We start from the raw sequence: 19429 nt of genomic DNA on the forward strand, positions 1-19429 counted from the left end.
CCCCATGAAAAGTCCACTGGTCAAGGGTCCAGTGCCTTTGGGGAGTTGAAATCCAGATGAATAAAAGATCAGAAAGGTCTTTGATTCAGGCAATATCCTTTTCTGTATCATAGCACAGTATGCTAGTGATGGTGGAATGATAAGTATAACTGTGATGGGTGCCATCTGTTTCTCATCAAACAACCAAGAAAAATAGCTATTGTGGTATATATGTCTCCATTGGAATAAAGTACTCTGGTGTGAACCACAGAGATTATATTCCATTGCCTTCCCAGACTGACCTGGTTGGTCCTGTATTCCATATTTTAGCACAGTAATCGGGATAAAGATACACTGAGATACTTTGGTTCCTGTATCACATTCAGAATCCAATTCTGTGTATGCAGCAGTATCACCGATACAAGTTCAAAGTGCCTTTGTGATGCAACCTCAGATGGTTGTCAGTTGAGAGAGTTGGTCCAATTGTCAAGGTATGGTCTCCACTTGGACCATGTAACCATTGTTATGAGAGTCCAAAAAGTGACCACGGACAAAGATGTCCAGTGCCATAATGAGCAAAACATGGTTGTCAAATGAATTCTCTTGCAGACAGATTGCTTCAAAAAGGCAGAGAACTTACCACTGCCTGACTACAAATCTCTTTCTTAGGGAGCACATTCTTCTTACCTGAACATGAAGTCCTGACATAGTCAACAGAATCTTAAAAGGATGTGAGGTCTAAGACGTTCTTCTTGACATGAGATTGAGAATGAAAGAAGTGACACTTAAAATCATGTCTTGATCCAAATATATAACTTGTCTACTGTTTGTATCCAGTTTGTAGGCAAATCAGATAACTGCTGAAAACCGTTTGAGTGAGGTGTGAAATGATGTCTTGCAAGTCCATACTGCGCAGTCTTCACAATGGACATTGTTAGGACCCATTGTTGTATTCCATCGCAAACCTAAAAGCATAACAGCAAGGACTGAATGCGCTTAGGCTGATCAACTGATAAGTGGGGTGATGTGGCTGAAAGAGCTGCGTCCAAAAGTTTAGCATGTGCGCTGAACATGATGCTGAGTCCCCAGGAGCTACTGTTGGACTCAAAACATCATGGTAAATCTTACCATTCAACCATGAAAGGTTGGAGCCTTCTCCCCACTGGGATCTGTGATAAGGGGGGGGGGGCTGTATGTATGTCACTGACATACAGATGATCTCATGATATTGAGATAAGGATGGTCTTATGATATTCTGGTGAAAAGGACCAACCTCCCTCTTACTCTTTCATTTAGTTGTATAATTGTATCCCAGTGGCATGTACTCCAGGGACATCCCTGCTATCATGATGGTTGCTTTGCAAATCTCTCCACTGTTTCAAAGATAGAGAGGAATGGTGGCATGCTGTTAACTCTGTCAACCTGATCACAGAAAAGGAGAATAGATGATGAAGTTGTGGGTGTATCTTGGGCCATGATTGGTCTGTGAGGTGGAGGTAGAGAGCGTAGCATCTTTTTCCCACTTGTTGCAAGTTTATACCTGTTATTACATTTATAGGATAATGTGTCTCTGTTATGAACTGGACCATCCAATGAATATGCCCTGCTTGTTCCATTGATTAAACTCATGGGAAGCCTAGAACTGATACAGTGACTTTCCATTAATATGTTGAAGTCAAGGACCTAATAATCACCTGTATATGGCCTAGTCTAGTTGAAATGGAAATAGAGGATCTCAAATGGGTAATGATTTAATACTGAATTTATGAAAGAAGTTTTGTGTGTGTGTGATTTGGATTTTTAACGTAACTTTAAAAAAAAAATCAGTCATATCGCTATGCTGTCTGCAGTGTGACAATTTAATAATGATCTCTAGCAATGGGGCATCATGCCCCAGACAAGTAGCATGATGTCCCACCAAGTCACATTATCCTGACACCAGGCCGACCAGTTCTAACACTAAACTCTTAATGCTGAGTGCCAAGCGAGGCAGCTGTTAGTAAGTCTATTTTTGTAAGTCTATGGTATGACTTGGCCAAAGATCGAACACATGACCTCCCGCATCCAAGGCGGATGCTCTAACCACTAGGCCACTGGAGCAGTATGAAAAAAGTTGAATAATGTCCAGCTTTTGCTCACCAAGGTTCACAAAAGCTGGGCATTATTCAATGAGTTTCATAAATTTAATAGTAAACCATTACCTTGGTATAGAAAACTCACCTGTATGTACCCATTTGTAGTGGAATTATATATTAAGAGTCTTCTATAAGCACTAGAGACTTGCACTTGCATAAAAAATAATACAGCCCAAACTTAGTCACATAGGCTACCTGTGCAAGTACCTAAATGTGTGATATCAAAGTGTTAGAAAATTGTAAAGGCAGAACTTTGTTGGCATAGGATGCGAAAAAAGTTGGAAATTTAGATTGACTATACTTTCTGCAGAAGTGATAAACTCCTCCAACTTGTTCTCCTAAGGTATTATGATTGGATAACGTACTTAAAGAGGAAAGAAAAAACTTTGGAAAAGAAACTGTTTATTGTCATTGAACCATATGATACAAAAGCAAATGTTGCAGTGAGTAACATTGCTAATAATGATACATCAATGTACCTAGTTTCATAAATATCTCTTGCACGGTTTAATAAATGTACCAAGTTTCATCAATGTACCATGCATGGTTTAATAAATGTACAAAGTTTCATTAATATATCTTACATGGCACAAAATGAACAATACAGAAAAAACAAATATGAGATAGGTGGATGGATGGAAGAGAAAAACTGATCTCTGATCATGACATTTAAGATATGACTCCAAATAGGTCCTCAGCTAATGACACATAAAAGAACCAATTGTAATCAATTTATTCTATAAAAAAAACAAAGACTTAAGGATGGACAGAGAGCAAATATACAATGAAAGAGGATAGATGAAAATGCAAATGCCCCATGCTTTAGGAGGGGGACTAAAAATGTATATTCTTCTAATATTTTTTGTGTCTGTATGATATTTCTCACCTGATTTTATTTGAACAATATTTAATTGGTTGTGGAGCATTGATAAGGATGATACGAGAGTTCTGGGGTTGAACCTCTTCCGTAGTCTCTGATTCAGCAGCATTTTGCATTTGGTGGTATTCTGAAAAACAATGGAGGGATCACTAATTACTACTGCACAAGTCAAAATGAGACACATATACCAATAATTGTTTAAAAAACAAGAGTTTCATAAGTTATTAAAGTGAAATATAATCAAATTATGATATTCTGCAGCAGCTCATCTAAGTCCAGTTGTCCAAATAATAAGATTGACAAACTGTAACAAACACAAATGGATCTGATATGTCACTCCCAAAATCTGTCTCACAGAGCAAGCCATGATTTTTCAACAGTGGTCGAATCCAAGCCAGGTCCAGAATTTAACCATCTGATTCAACATATCTGCATAGATAAATGAGTTGCATCATTATCTCTCTGATTCCAGAGTTAAACTGACATATGAATGCATGAAAAGGCATAATAAATTACATTGATAAGGCCTGAATGAATTGAATTTATAGCATTCCAGTCAACTCTTAGAGGAGTTATATCCCCTAAATGCCAGTTCTCCTAATTTTATTTTCCAATAAAATTCTTTTGATCAGTTGAAGGCTTTTTTGTGATGTTAATGGCTTCAGTTTATACCATGCCATGCAGAGTAAACTTATGTCACTTTTTTGTGATGTTAATGACTTAAGTTTATATCATGCCATGCAGAGTAAACTTATGTCACCTTTTTGTGATGTTAATGGCTTCAGTTTATACCATGCCATGCAGAGTAAACTTATGTCACCTTTTTGTGACGTTAATGGGTTCAGTTCATACCATGCCATGCAGAGTAAACTTATGTCACCCTTTTGTGATGTAAATGGCTTCAGTTTATATCATGCCATGCAGAGTAAACTTATGTCACCTTTTTGTGATGTTAATGACTTAAGTTTATATCATGCCATGCAAACTTATGTCACCCTTTTGTGATGTTAATAACTTAAGTTTATATCATGCCATGCAGAGTAAACCTATGTCACCTTTTTGTGATGTTAATGCTTTAAGTTTATATCATATCAAACAATGTTCATTCAGTAAGACAATATTTTTGCTCCTTGTGCTAAAAAGAATTTTACACTTCCACTCATTTTACAGAAGAGAGTAGCTTGGTTGGTAGAGTGTTGGACTTGTCATCCAAGTGCTGCAGGTCTGATACCTGCCCTAACCAGCATTATGTGATGACAGATATGGGTCTGTGCAGTCTGTGACTGAACTTGACTTATTAGCATGTATATATGAGAATCAAATATTTCATACAATTTATTAATAAGTTCATCTATTTCACAAAAAGTAATATTGTGCAATCCAATAAAGCTTCTTTTTTTTAAACAAAAAAACAGAACAAATTTCTGATCTTTATAAAGTCTGAACCAAACAAAAGAGCAAGATGTCTTATTCACCCAACAGTTTGGTTAGGGTGATGAATTTATTTTTACACAAACATTTCACAAAGAAAGTCCCAAAAGAAGTGATTTGGTCAATAATTCCAAAGCATATGTAAATCAATACTGTACAAGTGAAATATCTGCATAAATTATCAATCTTTTTCCTCTTATAAAAGTAATCAAACATGAAAGCTTACAAGTTTTGCCGACATTTGACAAACACCAGGTCCAATTTTCTTATTACAAGTTCTCCACCATAAACTCTGTACTATGCAGTTGCCCCTCATATTGTGACGTTATACCTGGAAACACTGTCACTGAGGTGTTGTGTGTTTGTGTTTTGGGGGTGTGTGTGATTTAGATTTTTAATGTAGCTTTAACAATTATTCAGTCATGTTTATATGATGTCTGCAGTGTGACAGTTTACAGCGATGTCTAGGACTGGGGCATCATGCCTCAAACATGTAGCATGATGTCTCATCAAGTCACATTTTAGTATCCTGACATCAGGTCGACCAGTGCTAACACTTTAAACCTCTTAATGACAAGAGCCAAGAAGCAGCTACTAGTCTGTGTTTGTGTTTTGACTTTTAATGTAACTTTAATAATTTGAGTCATATTACTACGATGTCTGCAGTGGGACCGGTAGGCCTGTACATCATAAATATACAAGTCAAACCAGATGGTTTGTAACTGGTAAGACCAGTCTTTATGGTTGAGTCAGAGTTCACAAACTATGATGATGTGACTGAAGATGTAGAGATCTGTTACCAAAAATAATTTGATGAATGAATGAGCTAGCAACTAAATTTATGCTATTCCTGTAGTTAATCAAGTTGAAGATTAAGCTGGCAACTAAAGCAACTAAATTTATGCTATTCCTGTAGTGAATGAGCCAGCAGCCAAACTTAAGTCTGCAACTAAATTTATGCTATTCCTGTAGTGAATGAGCCAGCAGCTAAACTTAAGTCTGCAACTAAATTTATGCTATTCCTGTAGTGAATGAGCCAGCAGCTAAACTTAAGTCTGCAACTAAATTTATGCTATTCCTGTAGTGAATGAGCCAGCAGCTAAACTTAAGTCTGCAACTAAATTTATGCTATTCCTGTAGTGAATGAGCCAGCAGCTAAACTTAAGTCTGCAACTAAATTTATGCTATTCCTGTAGTGAATGAGCCAGCAGCTAAACTTAAGTCTGCAACTAAATTTATGCTATTCCTGTAGTGAATGAGCCAGCAGCTAAACTTAAGTCTGCAACTAAATTTATGCTATTCCTGTAGTGAATGAGCCAGCAGCTAAACTTAAGTCTGCAACTAAATTTATGCTATTCCTGTAGTGAATGAGCCAGCAGCCAAACTTAAGTCTGCAACTAAATTTATGCTATTCCTGTAGTGAATGAGCCAGCAGCTAAACTTAAGTCTGCAACTAAATTTATGCTATTCCTGTAGTGAATGAGCCAGCAGCTAAACTTAAGTCTGCAACTAAATTTATGCTATTCCTGTAGTGAATGAGCCAGCAGCTAAACTTAAGTCTGCAACTAAATTTATGCTATTCCTGTAGTGAATGAGCCAGCAGCTAACCTTAAGTCTGCAACTAAATTTATGCTATTCCTGTAGTGAATGAGCCAGCAGCTAAACTTAAGTCTGCAACTAAATTTATGCTATTCCTGTAGTGAATCAAGTTCAAAATCTATTAGGTATGAGATTAGGAACAAAGTATTAACACAGTACTTGTCACATATAAATGAAATGATACTGCTTGCTACTTATCAATTAACCGGTGAAATTCTAAATAAAAACATGGGCTTGCTAAGCATCATTACATGTTTTCAGGCAAAACAGTAAAGTTAGAAATCTACAATAATGTGTTTATGCACATTTTAAAATTTGAAAATCTACTTGTCCACACATCCTGATAAGATTAGGGTAACAAAAAGACAATAATTTAAAAAAATCATTTAGTACATCACTCCCTCACTATAATGCTTTTCATTATAATACATTTCCTGTTACATGGTGGATATTGTCATGGATCCCATTTTATTAGGTGGTTGTAAAATGTAACTTAAGTACTTAAGTAGTATAGATCCTGACATCCATGGACAGTGTTATAATGATGGAATACTGCATGTAATTGTCAGCTGGACAAATAGCAAAATAAATATGCTTTTTTTTTCTTCAAATAACTCTTTATTTACAGTATTTTTCTTTAAGAATCAGCAAGATGTTTAAAAAATCATATATTGCATGGAACATAGTTTCGTAATGAATGACATGCGAAGGGACATACACATACTACAATTGTTTTATTTTATAACGAAACTTGGCCAGGACTTCAACTGAATGATCATTTTGCATAATCTCTCAAAAAGTCTCAAAACAATCCTTACAGATGAAGTATAATGCTTGTATTTAATTACTGGACATCACTAGCATAATAGTTTGAAGAAAAATAAACTTTCTTCTGACTGATGTATTCCAGTACAATTCCAGGCTGATTAAGTTCACACATCCATGGTGGATTTTACTGTTTGCATGGGGGGGGGGGGCAGCAACAGCTCAATCATTTGGCAGTTGTACATGCAGATGACCCAAGACCTGACCTTGTACATGTACTCTGCCTGTGAGCCCTGGGATGAAGATTAAGTATGATGCATCCTCCTGCATGTCCTGAGTGGCAGTTGATGTTTGCACGGGACATGTTCCAACTGTGAAGGTCATTGTATGTTTTTGGGCAAAGCACTTTACTCCAATTGCCTACTCCAATTACCTCAGCTGATTAAATAACCTACTTGTGTTATTGTGTCATAAAATGGCAAACTTAAGTCAACCTACTTAAACCTGCAACTAAGGCTACAAAGCATTTCTGACTGCATATCACTTAAAGCTGGGGAGTACTGAAATAACCATGAGGAATGCAGATGGCAATACCATTGCTGGAAATCAATACTTAGAGAGACAACTAAATGATCCCTTACCTTCCAAGTACCTAATCACAATGTGTTGAAACAGGGCAGAGCTGATCTCTACAATTATTTAGAACTGAGGGTGAGGCAGCTGAACTCAAGTACTGCAGTTGCTAAGAAATAATAGTTTTAATGTGTGATTATGGATAATCAATGAAATGATGGAAACTGTGTTAAACACAAGTCAGTACAATAACCTCAATGTCTCTGACTTCCACCATACAAATTAAAGTGAATATATGCCAAAAATTGCTGTGTGTTCTACTGAGGTGACAAAAATGCAGAACAAGCACAAAATATTGCTGGATATAATGGGGGAAGAATTTTGGTCTACTATATGGTTTGACAATATATATTTAAAGGCTATTCACTATGAAGAAAGCTTGCATTATCCAAGTATATTTTATGAATCTGACTTGGGCAAAATGGTCATAAAATTAAATATTCCTTACATGGTTTAAATTCAATGATAAGGAGGGTATAATTTGTGAGTTTGGTTAAAAACTGAATGAAAAATAAAAATGAATGCAAAGGGCTACAATTTGGGGTCGGGTGCGGTGGTATTTTTGACCATAAGTGCTAGTTAGATCTAAATCGCCACATACTCACTTGTTTTTGTGATACTGATTCAACTAAATTTTACGTATAAATCCATTTCTTTTAATTCTAACCAAATAACAAACAGATTCAAACATATGAAAATGGGTGAACCAATTTTTGGGTCACAGTACCATAACATACCCTGGATGAAAATGATTCTACTTTGCTCTTTAACACCTTTTTGCCTGTGCTCTCAAGGTTGTGAAGAAAATAAAAATCAATTCAAAAAATAAAAGATGGACAGAGTCAGTTTTGCTTCAGATCATAGTTTCCCATGTAAGACACTATTAGAGACCTAAATCTGCTCTTGTGCAAACTGTACAAAATAAACTAACAGTATCAAGTATTGGACAATGATGATGGATCTTCTCAACAGCGGGTCCAATTTCAAGCAAACAATAACTGTTACTGCCAGAACATCATGCGATATCAGATCAATGTGAAATGTTGTTTGCTTAAAATCATGTTGAAGAAACTCACAGCACAGAATATTAGAGCTTGATTTACTGCTGAATTATGCATGATATATCAAGGCTTACACTGTAACTAGATATGTGTAATACATGAGCAAACGCAATATGCATATGCTCAAGTACCAGGTCAGTTACAGATTTTACCTTTTCCTTTTATCCTGGTAAGCATGAGCACATCTGGTACATCCATGGCTCATTAGTCCTTGCTAATGGTGATTTTTTTTAAAATCGGTGTACCAGTCTATTTCAGCTGCAGAACCATTGATTATCACTTTCAGAATCCATATCCTTGCATCCTGGGAAATTTCTTCTTTTGTTTAAATAATAAATTTAAAAAGTCCATACAAACAGGAATTGGGCATGCTGTGATGCCACTATCTTGAATTCACAGAAATAATTCCTAAAGTGAATCCACACATCACAGTCCAATGCTTCCAGAAAATGAAAATCAACAAATATTCAATACATCTCCAATTCAAAACAATATGTACACAAACATGCCAACTACATGAACCACTGTGACAGTGTATAGTAACTGACTACAGTGATTCTATGCAAATATGTTGGTGGTTACTCATAATTGCAAGATCCTGTTTTGACTCAACTAATATCTTTTATCCTCCTAAGGTATACTGTAGTATATCAAATATGTTGTATTCTAATCAATATACAGGATATCAATAAGTGGCCAAGTTTAAACTGGAATCTGCATGTGTCCTCTCAAGCTGGGAGAAAAGGCTCTGACACAATACATGTATCACAGTATGTATGTATGTGTATGTATATATATATATATATATATATATATATATATATATATATATATATATATATATATATATATATATATATATATATATATATATTTGAAACAGGAACTGAAACTGAACAAATTCTTATCACACAAAAACACCTGGTAACACTACATTATATAGGTAGGTAAAACAACAGTTACAATCATTCTAAAAATGTTCTGAATGTTAATTTTGTCAGTTGTTTCTCTGTTACTACATAATTCTGCAGTCATGAAATCAATGATGGGCCCATTTCTGATATACAGACCACATCTTCAAGCAGAAAGAAATGATCTCTGGCTCATATCCAAAATTTCTGTTGAAGATCTCGACAAATAATGAATTTTATATCCATAGACTATCAGTCTCCTTTGCAAAAAATTGAAGATAAATCCATATCCCACCAACTTACCATTTATTAGCAATTAAATCAACATCTGCTGTGAGTTGCCATAAACAGAATTTTTGTTCCATTCATCGGTAAAAGCTCATCCACAATTAACTAAGTATTAATGGAGACAAAATTCATATCCTTAGCATGCTTTAAATGCCAGCCAAGAACATTTTATGACCAGTAAAGAAAAACTGGCAATAAATACTCCTATTTTATTGTGGGTTACCTCCCATTGGTAGGATAATGTCACTCCCACAGGGCTGTAAATTTGATGGTAAAATGCAACCTGCAAAAATCCAAACTGTTTGATATTGTTATGACATTTTTACTTTTAATTGTATTTACTGAGGTTTATGTGCTTATGTGCCCTGGGTGCTGAATCTGAAGGAATAAGAAAAAAACTACTATCCCGTGCTTTCAGCCATGTAACACACAATCAATGATAATGCAAAGTAGCACGTAAGCAGATGTCATAATATACCAATGACATCAAGATATAATGCATATGAACTACCATATTTATACTTATTCTTTATTTGTGATGCAATTTCGCTGCATAAATTGGAACAATATTAGGAACCAGCGATGGTTACTACAAACTAAAGATAAAATCACCTTGTGGTCAAAACATCATTATAACTATCAGCAATTTATGTTGAAAGAGTACAAGTTTATGCCACTGGTAAATCAGTCAACATTTTATGGGGTGGGTAGGTTGCTTTGTTTACAACACTTTTAATACATTGATGGCTGTATCAAACCAAAGAAATGGAGCTTGGTAGATGGTTTGGTTTGGAAATATACATTTAATTCAATAATGGTTACATCATGACAAGGGGCCCCAAGTGGCCGAGTGGTCTAAAGCGCTCACCACTACGGATCACTGCCATCTCACCTCTGTCTGCGTGGGTTTGAGTCGCGGGTTTGGCCTATGCTGGTATGTGAGAAAGCTTGCCAGTAGCTTCTCGTGGGTCGGTGGTTCTTTCCAGGGTTTTCCCGGGCTCTTCCTCCATCTTTAAAACTGGCCACTATGTATAGCCTATCTCATGCTGAAAAAATGGTGTTAAACCCTACAACAACAACAACAACAACATCATGACAAGGAAATGAGAAAGGTACTTAGCTCTATTTCCCTGGTATGATATAGTGAATAATGTGTTGTGATGGGCATTAAAAACCAATCCACCAACCTTAGATACTGAAATATTTACCATGACTTTGTTTCCCATTTTAAAATATTTATCATTAAACAAACTAGTTAAAGATTATATTGGTGTTATATGAACAAGTTTCATGCTTGAATAAACCTGAAGATGGAATGGAACAAGGACCATTTCAGCCCAGACAATGTACATATTCCACAAGATCATTTCAGTCCAGCCTGTATATATATTCCACAAGGATCATTTCAGTCCAGCCTGTATATATATTCCACCAGGATCATTTCAGTCCACCCTGTATTTATATTCCACAAGGATCATTTCAGTCCAGCCTGTATATATATTCCACAAGGATCATTTCAGCCAGCCTGTATATATATTCCACCAGGATCATTTCAGCCCAGCCTGTATATATATTCCACAAGAATCATTTCAGCCCAGCCCGTGTATATATTCCACAAGGATCATTTCAGCCCAGCCTGTATATATATATTCCACAAGAATCATTTCAGCCCAGCCTGTATTTATATTCCACAAGGATCATTTCAGTTCAGCCTGTATACATATTCCACAAGGATCATTTCAGTCCAGATTGTGTTGCATATTCCACAGAATGTGCAAATTAAAGTTTTGGAAAAATTAATTCCAATTTACATCTTGTTGGAATTCAAATAAATTTTCATGGATGACCCACAGCATATGAAGAAAAAAAAAAAAACGTCATGATATTTACTCAAACTTCTCATAATATTTTGTCATCTCTCAGTCTCATGAACTGAAATTTCAACATGTACAGTATGAATACATTCAATCAATAAAAAGACAAATTCCAAATCTGATTTCAAATGACACAATATGCTAATTCTGAATTCATATACTTGTGAAGCAACTAAACATCCATCAAATTCTTTTTAATCAACTCTTTTCTCCCTCTCTGATGACTTAAGAACAAAGTTCTAAATGTAGCAAAATCCATGAAACATTAAAAATACATTACTTTGATCCAATAGATTGAACTGCACATGTAACAGTACCGATTTGCCCTTGAATGAAGTCAGCAGTAGCTGATTGTCTTAATCTTGTTTGATGCAGGTCACCTGATGTTGAGCATGGCTTAAAGTAAATGATACATTATACCTGAGGCAACATATGTTGGCTACAGATTTCCGAACCTTATGTTGCACTTAAAAGCCCAAGTATTGTTCAAACAGCTCACAAGAGATTCTGCACCACCTCAGCAACTGATAATGAAAGGTATGTATCTTAATTTAATTTACAATGTATAGTTGTAATTATAATGTATCACCATCAGAATCATAGTATATACAAACAGTCCCTCCAAGGAATTTGATCTACTGGCCATAAGGAATTTCCAGTAATTCAAGAAAGGACCATTTGTTTCTGTTTAACTGCTAAGTGTTGAATTAAAGCATGTGTAAAATTTGTCAGTGATAACAAGATTTCAAATTACATGTAGCTGCTGTAATGGACATATTGATTTTCAGACTGGTATGATCTTCATTTAGAATCAAATAGACATTACTTTAAGTCTTTTGGTGCAAAGCCCATTTTAGTATTGCCATCCATTCAGGGGTAATAGTGACAGTATTTCCAAAATGGCTGTCATGGCAGCCATCCTGAATGTATGACTGGCACCAGTTCATTTAGGATCAATTAGTTATCATAATAAGTCTTTTGGTGAAAACCCTGTGTTCATAATGGCAATCTATTTGGAATGTGTAACAATGACAAAAATTGTAAGATTGCCACTATGGTGGCCATACTGTGGGTCAGTTTCCACAATTTTCATTTAGGTCCTGCAAGACACCATAAGAACTCTTTTAGTGAAAGTTACATGACAGAACTACTTTCCATTTTGAAGGAGTAATGACAGGATGATTTTCAAAATGGCTAACATGGTGACTATACTTGATATCAGATTGGCACCAATATTATTTAAGAAGCACAATGGTGATATTGCAAGCTATTTAGTAGAAGTGGCAATATCAATATTTTTAAGATGGCCATGGTGGCCTCTATACTGGAGGTCAGACAGACAACATTTTCATGTACGACCAACTAGACATCATATGATGTGACTTTCAGTGAAAACTATTCCTTCTGGAGAAGAAGTGATAAGATTTTCAAGATGGTCATTGTGGTAACACCATTTTCATGTGGTACCATCAAGGCATCATATGAAGTCTTTCAGCAAAACCCCAAGTTGGTATGATCATAAGTTCAGGTTGAGTAGCAAAAACAAGATTTTCAAAATGGCCAGTGTGGCATCTATACTGAATGTGTGAGCAGTACTGTCTTCATAAAGGATCAGACTGACACTATAAGATGTCTTCTCAAGAAAACTCCAAATCAATTTGACTTTTTGACCAGGAGGAACTGTAGTAAAAAGATAATGGAAACCAGATCAGAACCATTTTCATCTGGGACTAATTACAGACATCACAAGAAGTCTTCTGATGAAATCTTACACCATGTCAAAGTGATTTTCTGTTCAAGAGAAGTTGTGGTGACAAGATATTCAAGATAGCTGTTTTCGCAGTCATGTTGTTCATTGGATCAACATGATTATTTTACTTTGGACCAACCAGACATCATAATTCGTTAGTAGATATCCTATGTTGTCATGACCATCCATTCAGAAAGAGTAGCTTTAACAAGATTTTCATGATGGTCATTGTTGCCTTCTATGCTGTAAGTCTGACAGGCACCATTTTCACTTAGGACCAACTAAACTATGGGACAAATATGTGTGTAAAGATCCATTACAATCCAGTAGTTTCAGAGATGTAGCAATAGCAAACCTTGGCAGATGAAAACATTTACACAACATATATGGAGCTGCTGAATAACATAATTACCACTGAAATTAAACAAATTGTTTCCAACCTTTAAAAATATCTAAAAACCTATTTAGTCAGTTACAGCTGTACAGCTTGCAAACTGAATTTATGTCAGGTGCCAGAAGGTTTGTATTAAGATTTCGTTTTGGTTTAAATTATCTCTGTTCAGATGATTTCTTGAAATAATACCCATTCATCCATAAATCAATATAATTTTTGTATCCATCTGAATTGTGAACCTTTATACCATCTGGCTATTGATTGTCTTGACTGTAATGAAAGTCTTTCTGTGCCCCTGATCAATCCCCTTTCCCTATTGTCCAAATCTCTTCTGACCTTTCCAACCACACATTAGGTGTCTGGGCAGTTATTTTGGGGTGAACCCCAACATAATTGTCCAAATATTTAATATGGGGTAGAAAAATTCAGAGCAGAGCAAACTGTATTATGTCTGCCCAAGCAATCACTTATGGTGTTCAATGCATATGTCCTCCGGTAAATAATATGCAGTCTGCTAATTTTATACTTACTGTATATGGTGGCAACATCCCAAACCAGAGGCAATAATTTGCTCAGCTCCTTTATCACCTGTGGCTCCCCAAGATTTCCTCATTTTTCATAAGCACACATAAACAAAATACGTTTAAAAAGCAGTTAACAATCCCCCACAAATCAATGAAAGTGCCCATTTTATCTTTCAATAAGTGTGCTTGGATGAAAAACTTGGCTCTTTCAAACAGCATCAAAGGTCATGCTTGGTCACAATGGCATGATTGTTGTTGTTGTTGTTGTGGGGTTTAATGCCATTTTTCAGCACAAGATAGGCTATACATGGCGGCCAGTATTAATGGTGGAGGAAGAACCCGGAAAAACTCCGGAAAGAACCACTGACCCACGAGAAGCTACTGGCAAGCTTTCTCACATACCCACATAGGCCGAATCTGCGACTCGAACCCACGCAGAGATGAGATGGCAGTGATCCGTAACGGTTAGCGCTTTAGACCACTCAGCCACTCGGGGCCCCCACAATGGCATGACAAATTTACTTGCACTTGCCAATGACTGGTTAAACAGGTTTGTTCATATTTCTGAGATAAAAGGAAATCTCTGCACATGCAGCCACGGGTGGCAGAGAAGCACAGTGGATTTAACTGACCATGGCTTCTGATCATGATAAGAAGGGTGATGAATAATTTAAAAATATCAGAAAATGAAAAATGACAAAAAGCTGTGGTTGGGAGTAAGTATTATCAAGCAATATGGAAAACAGGATTTTGTAATTGCTTTATGGCATAGCATAAAACAAAACTGGTTCAAAGCAGCATATTTATCAGGAGGATTCTGATGTCAGTACTCTTCATTGACTTTTTCTCATGTATCCACAATGTCTACTGATAACAAAATTAAAACTTGGATATCTGCCATTTGTAAAGTTTGCTGCAAATCACAAACTTGTATAAATCTTGGCAATGTAAACTAATTTCCACAAAAATGTTATGTCTGTGCACAATTTTGTAATCAAAACATATACACGATATCAATACCAATGACAACTCAGAAATACAATTTGAAAGTTTGTAATGGTACTGATAGATAAAAAAAAAAAAGTATGGGGATATTTAGATTCATACCATAATGCTGTCTGTTGGTGCAATCTATCTGTGATAAATAAGAATTGAGCATTTCTTGAAAACATATCCCTGTGCTACCCAACTTTGTGCCACCAACCCCCAAATTGTGTTCTCCTATGATAGCAGTGAACATGGACATCAAAGTGGTCATCATGTTCAGATTTGGCCAAGATTGGCTTGTCAAAAATTGTGTCCTTGCAAAATGTCATGGATACCTAGAAATCACAAAGTAAAAAAAAAATTACATCCATGAATGCATTAATTATTTACTTATCAATGAAACAGCAGTCAGAGGTGCATGGCCACCCACCTCATGCATGGAATTATATCACAAAAAGTCAAAGGACCTTTTACACTATGCAGAGGTTGAAGCATGAATGCCAATGAAATAGTATGTTGTTAAATTAAATGGAGTTATCTCTCTTGTCATATATGAAACCAAAAATCAATATAAAGAAATGTTTTTTGTATTTCAACCTGCCCACTTTTCCAGCTGTCTCTGAATAAATTCCATAAATGTGAAGTTTTGGCACCATTACTTCTTGTGAAGCAAATCCATTTTTGACTAGATTTTCATGGAGGTCATGCATGCACAGTCACACACATACAAACACAAACATTTTCATGCATGCACACATACAAATGCATGCATGCACATACATACTGCCTCAGCTCATCTACTCTATCAGATTAAACTTGGCTTCACAAGAAATACTGGCATCTATCGGTAATCTTCAAAACTGGCAAAAGTTTTCAGGTACAAGAAAACGATTGATGGATGAATCACATTCTGTGACTTTGAAACAATACATCAAACGAGATATTTAACTGGATGGTCCACTATTTTGTCCGTATATGTGATCACTTAATGACATACCAGTAGCTTGAACTATCCTTCTCATGATTTTATCGACATAATATCACTATGCTCGATCTCTCTTGTTATGGCTGGTTTCAACAGCACTCTTAACACATTATTAACTATATCATGCAGAGGTCATGGAAGTTAATTAGTGCCTTTCTCAATGACACAATGAGGCATCTGAGACAGACTGGCTTGGGTGGGTACTGAACCCACAACCCATGGATTATGAGTCCAATGCTCTACCAAATGAGTTACCACTGGTGAGTGAAACTGGCAGCTATGAGGTTAAACCATGCACAAGTATCTGGCATCTGTAAACCATCCTGCTTCCAACTACCATTATGGACTCATTCTGACATTGCCCTTTAACTTTGTTATTCTTGTATGGAAAGGTCAATTTTATGCTAGATTTACTACTAATAAAATTATTTCATATTATTATAAAATACAACATTCTATATAATACCCACACAGTGCAGTTAAAAAATATTATTCATGATAATAAGTGTACATCAATGATATCACAATTTTTATACCATGTATTAGTATACACAAGATTTTGCTTCCTTTCTTCTATATTCATGTGTTCTCCATTAAGTACACTCACTGTATCTCCAAATATGGATGCACAAAAACAAAAATACATACATAAAATTTTTTGCAAGTCTGACTTAGGCATCAAGTTAAATCTCACAAGGCATCAAAACAAGTATGTTCCAAGAAAATCTGATGTTTTAAGGCAAGATTGAGAAATGTTGACATGGTAATGGATAATTATTTTAAGTTTTTACCAACAAGATGGGTGTGTACATATTAAGGCATGTGTAAATTAACAGAAATGATATATTATGTGCAAACTGCCAGGTACATATATTGATTTTTCCCTCTACACTTGCTGAATGAATGAATGATGAATAAATCATGAATGACCAATCCCACAGGACAGCGCGTGAAATTCATGAATACTACATTTTGTTAATCTGTTTCATAGATGGGGTGCTGGTATTCTCATGCGCAATACAACTGCAGCCATTAAGATGTTCCACCAAGAGAGAATGTGAGAATCCATTATTTTCAAACTGATCAGAGATTTATTACTGTAGACAGGGATCATCACTATAAGCTACCATAATGCAGACATTACAGCAATATGACTCAAATTGTTAAAGCTATGTTAAAATTCCAAATCACACATACCTCTTAAAATCCCATCTATTTCAGCATTAATATCCTCCACAGACATGCTGGTTCATTCAATGAGTACTATTCTGGGGAAATTAAATGGATGCACACAGTGTCGTAGTGGATATGATCAGGCACATGAATACATATAAATATCATTTGATTCATTTTAAGGTTACTATGTTCATCCCTCCACATTAAGTAACTGGTGGCTTTTCATCAGAGGTGTAAATTTATTGCATGTCACAACTTCTAAACACATGTTTCAATTTGAACTTTTGCAGCTATTAAATCAATCAGTCATCCTTTTCAAGAAAATGATCAATTATTACCTTTTAGCTTGTTTGTAATACATCCTCACCTGTTAACAGCACCAACCAAGATTTGCTGATATAATGCACATCAGAGTCTATGTTCTTAGTCCCATCTGACTTCAAGCAAACAGTGGACACAATAGGCTGATCTGCCAGAACATTATATGTGAAAAGACAAATGTGTGCATAGTCTCTTTCATGCACCCTGGCTTGCCATAAAAGTGAAATACCATGAAAAGTACCAGACAAATCTAAAAGACTGTATTTGCTAAGTTTAATTTGAATAACAGTATGAACTCTGGCACAGCATATGCAATTTGCAATAAATTTTGTTCTTTGTTATCATAATTTTTACATGTATCAATCAAAACTGGTTGTCCACAGAGTGGAGACCCTGTTCTATCAACACAGTATGTTATGACAGATTTGCATGTATGCTGTTCACAGCTGTAACAATACATTCTTTTAACATGGGCAAACCACAACTGAAACCAATTTTTAAGTCATCCATGCAGTTTAAATACAAGTTCTCCTTTTCTTCATGATGCCGTAGTGTAGTCAAGTACAGTGTTTAGTATTTGTATTCAGTATTCACCTGGGCAAACAGTTTGTTTAAAATAAAAAAAATGTACAAATGTACTTGTAGTTATGTCTTAAACAAATATTTTTTTAAAAAGCAGTGTTTCATTTTCAAAACAGAATAAAACAGACCTCATCCAAATGAAAAAATGGCAATGACTACTCACTTCAAATGCACTGACCCTCCCGACCCCCAATTTTTTGTGTGCATACATTACTATTCACTTTATTCATGCACTAGATATACATGCAGTGACAGAGACATGCATATCATAACACTTCAGGCATGTTATTTTGAATAAGTTTTTCTCATAATATATGGCAAACAAAATACATTCTCCTCTCCTGAGACATTTGGAACAATGACCAATCAGAATGCTTCATACACATCTGTGAAATTCTAGAAGTAACACAGCAGAGTTGCACTAATACTAAATAAACAGGTTCAATTCTCAAATTTCCACCATTAAAAAAAAGTTGATAAGCAATAATAAACTCAAATGCACTTGTACCCTAACCACACTGAGGTATTTCACCTATAAAGTTTCCATAAAATCCTATAAGCATTATCAGATATTAAGTTATGAAAGATTAATTATACCAAAATAGCCCTTGTCAAACAATTTTCCAAAAATGTCAAAACAGATAAAATACCTACTACTTTATTTCACATCTAAACCAACCACACATCTATTGTACATGTAAGCTAAAAAGTGTCATTAAAATCCACCAAACTGGGGTGGGGTGGGGGGTAGACAAGATGACAAAATCAGTTCCTGAAATACACCCTACTTTGATACTTTTCACAAAATTTCCCCCAAAATGGGCCTGAGGAGAAACGTATAACCTTAGCACACATGTAATTTAAGTCTCAATAAAATCTTCTGCTGGAGAAGAAGCAGCAACAAACTCAATTCCCAAAATCCCACTTTTCTTGATAATATTTTGAAACACTTGTAAGAGAAAAAAAGATCCATCTTACTGCACATTTTAAACAAATCCATTTCTAGTGCAGAAAGTTTAAATACAATCAAAGGATTACTGAAGTAGAAGCAATAACAAATTCAATTCCCAAAATACCCATTAAAAAAAATTCTCATATCCATCATGGTCTTAGTGCAGCATTCAGCAGACTACATGCCAAGGGTTGGACCAGTA

General features: G+C 35.6%; 1 protein-coding gene across 3 annotated transcripts in view; it reads right to left on the reverse strand.

The window, feature by feature from the left end:
- The window catches only part of LOC149796878 (putative phospholipid-transporting ATPase IA), a 194715-nt gene that overhangs the window by 145676 nt on the left and 29610 nt on the right, over nucleotides 1-19429 (reverse strand). For 2 of the 3 annotated variants that reach the window (XM_089961529.1, XM_089961527.1), the window contains exon 2: nucleotides 3001-3121. In XM_089961529.1, coding sequence (XP_089817655.1) covers nucleotides 3001-3121 — 121 coding nt within the window. Of the gene's footprint in view, nucleotides 1-3000; nucleotides 3122-8635; nucleotides 9013-19429 lie in introns of those variants that run through there. The other variant, XM_089961528.1, reaches the window with a different exon arrangement.

The sequence above is a fragment of the Sinohyriopsis cumingii genome, chromosome 6 (assembly GCF_028554795.1).
Source record: "Sinohyriopsis cumingii isolate HCF-2022 chromosome 6, ASM2855479v2, whole genome shotgun sequence".
NCBI classification, from domain to species: Eukaryota; Metazoa; Mollusca; class Bivalvia; order Unionida; family Unionidae; genus Sinohyriopsis; species Sinohyriopsis cumingii.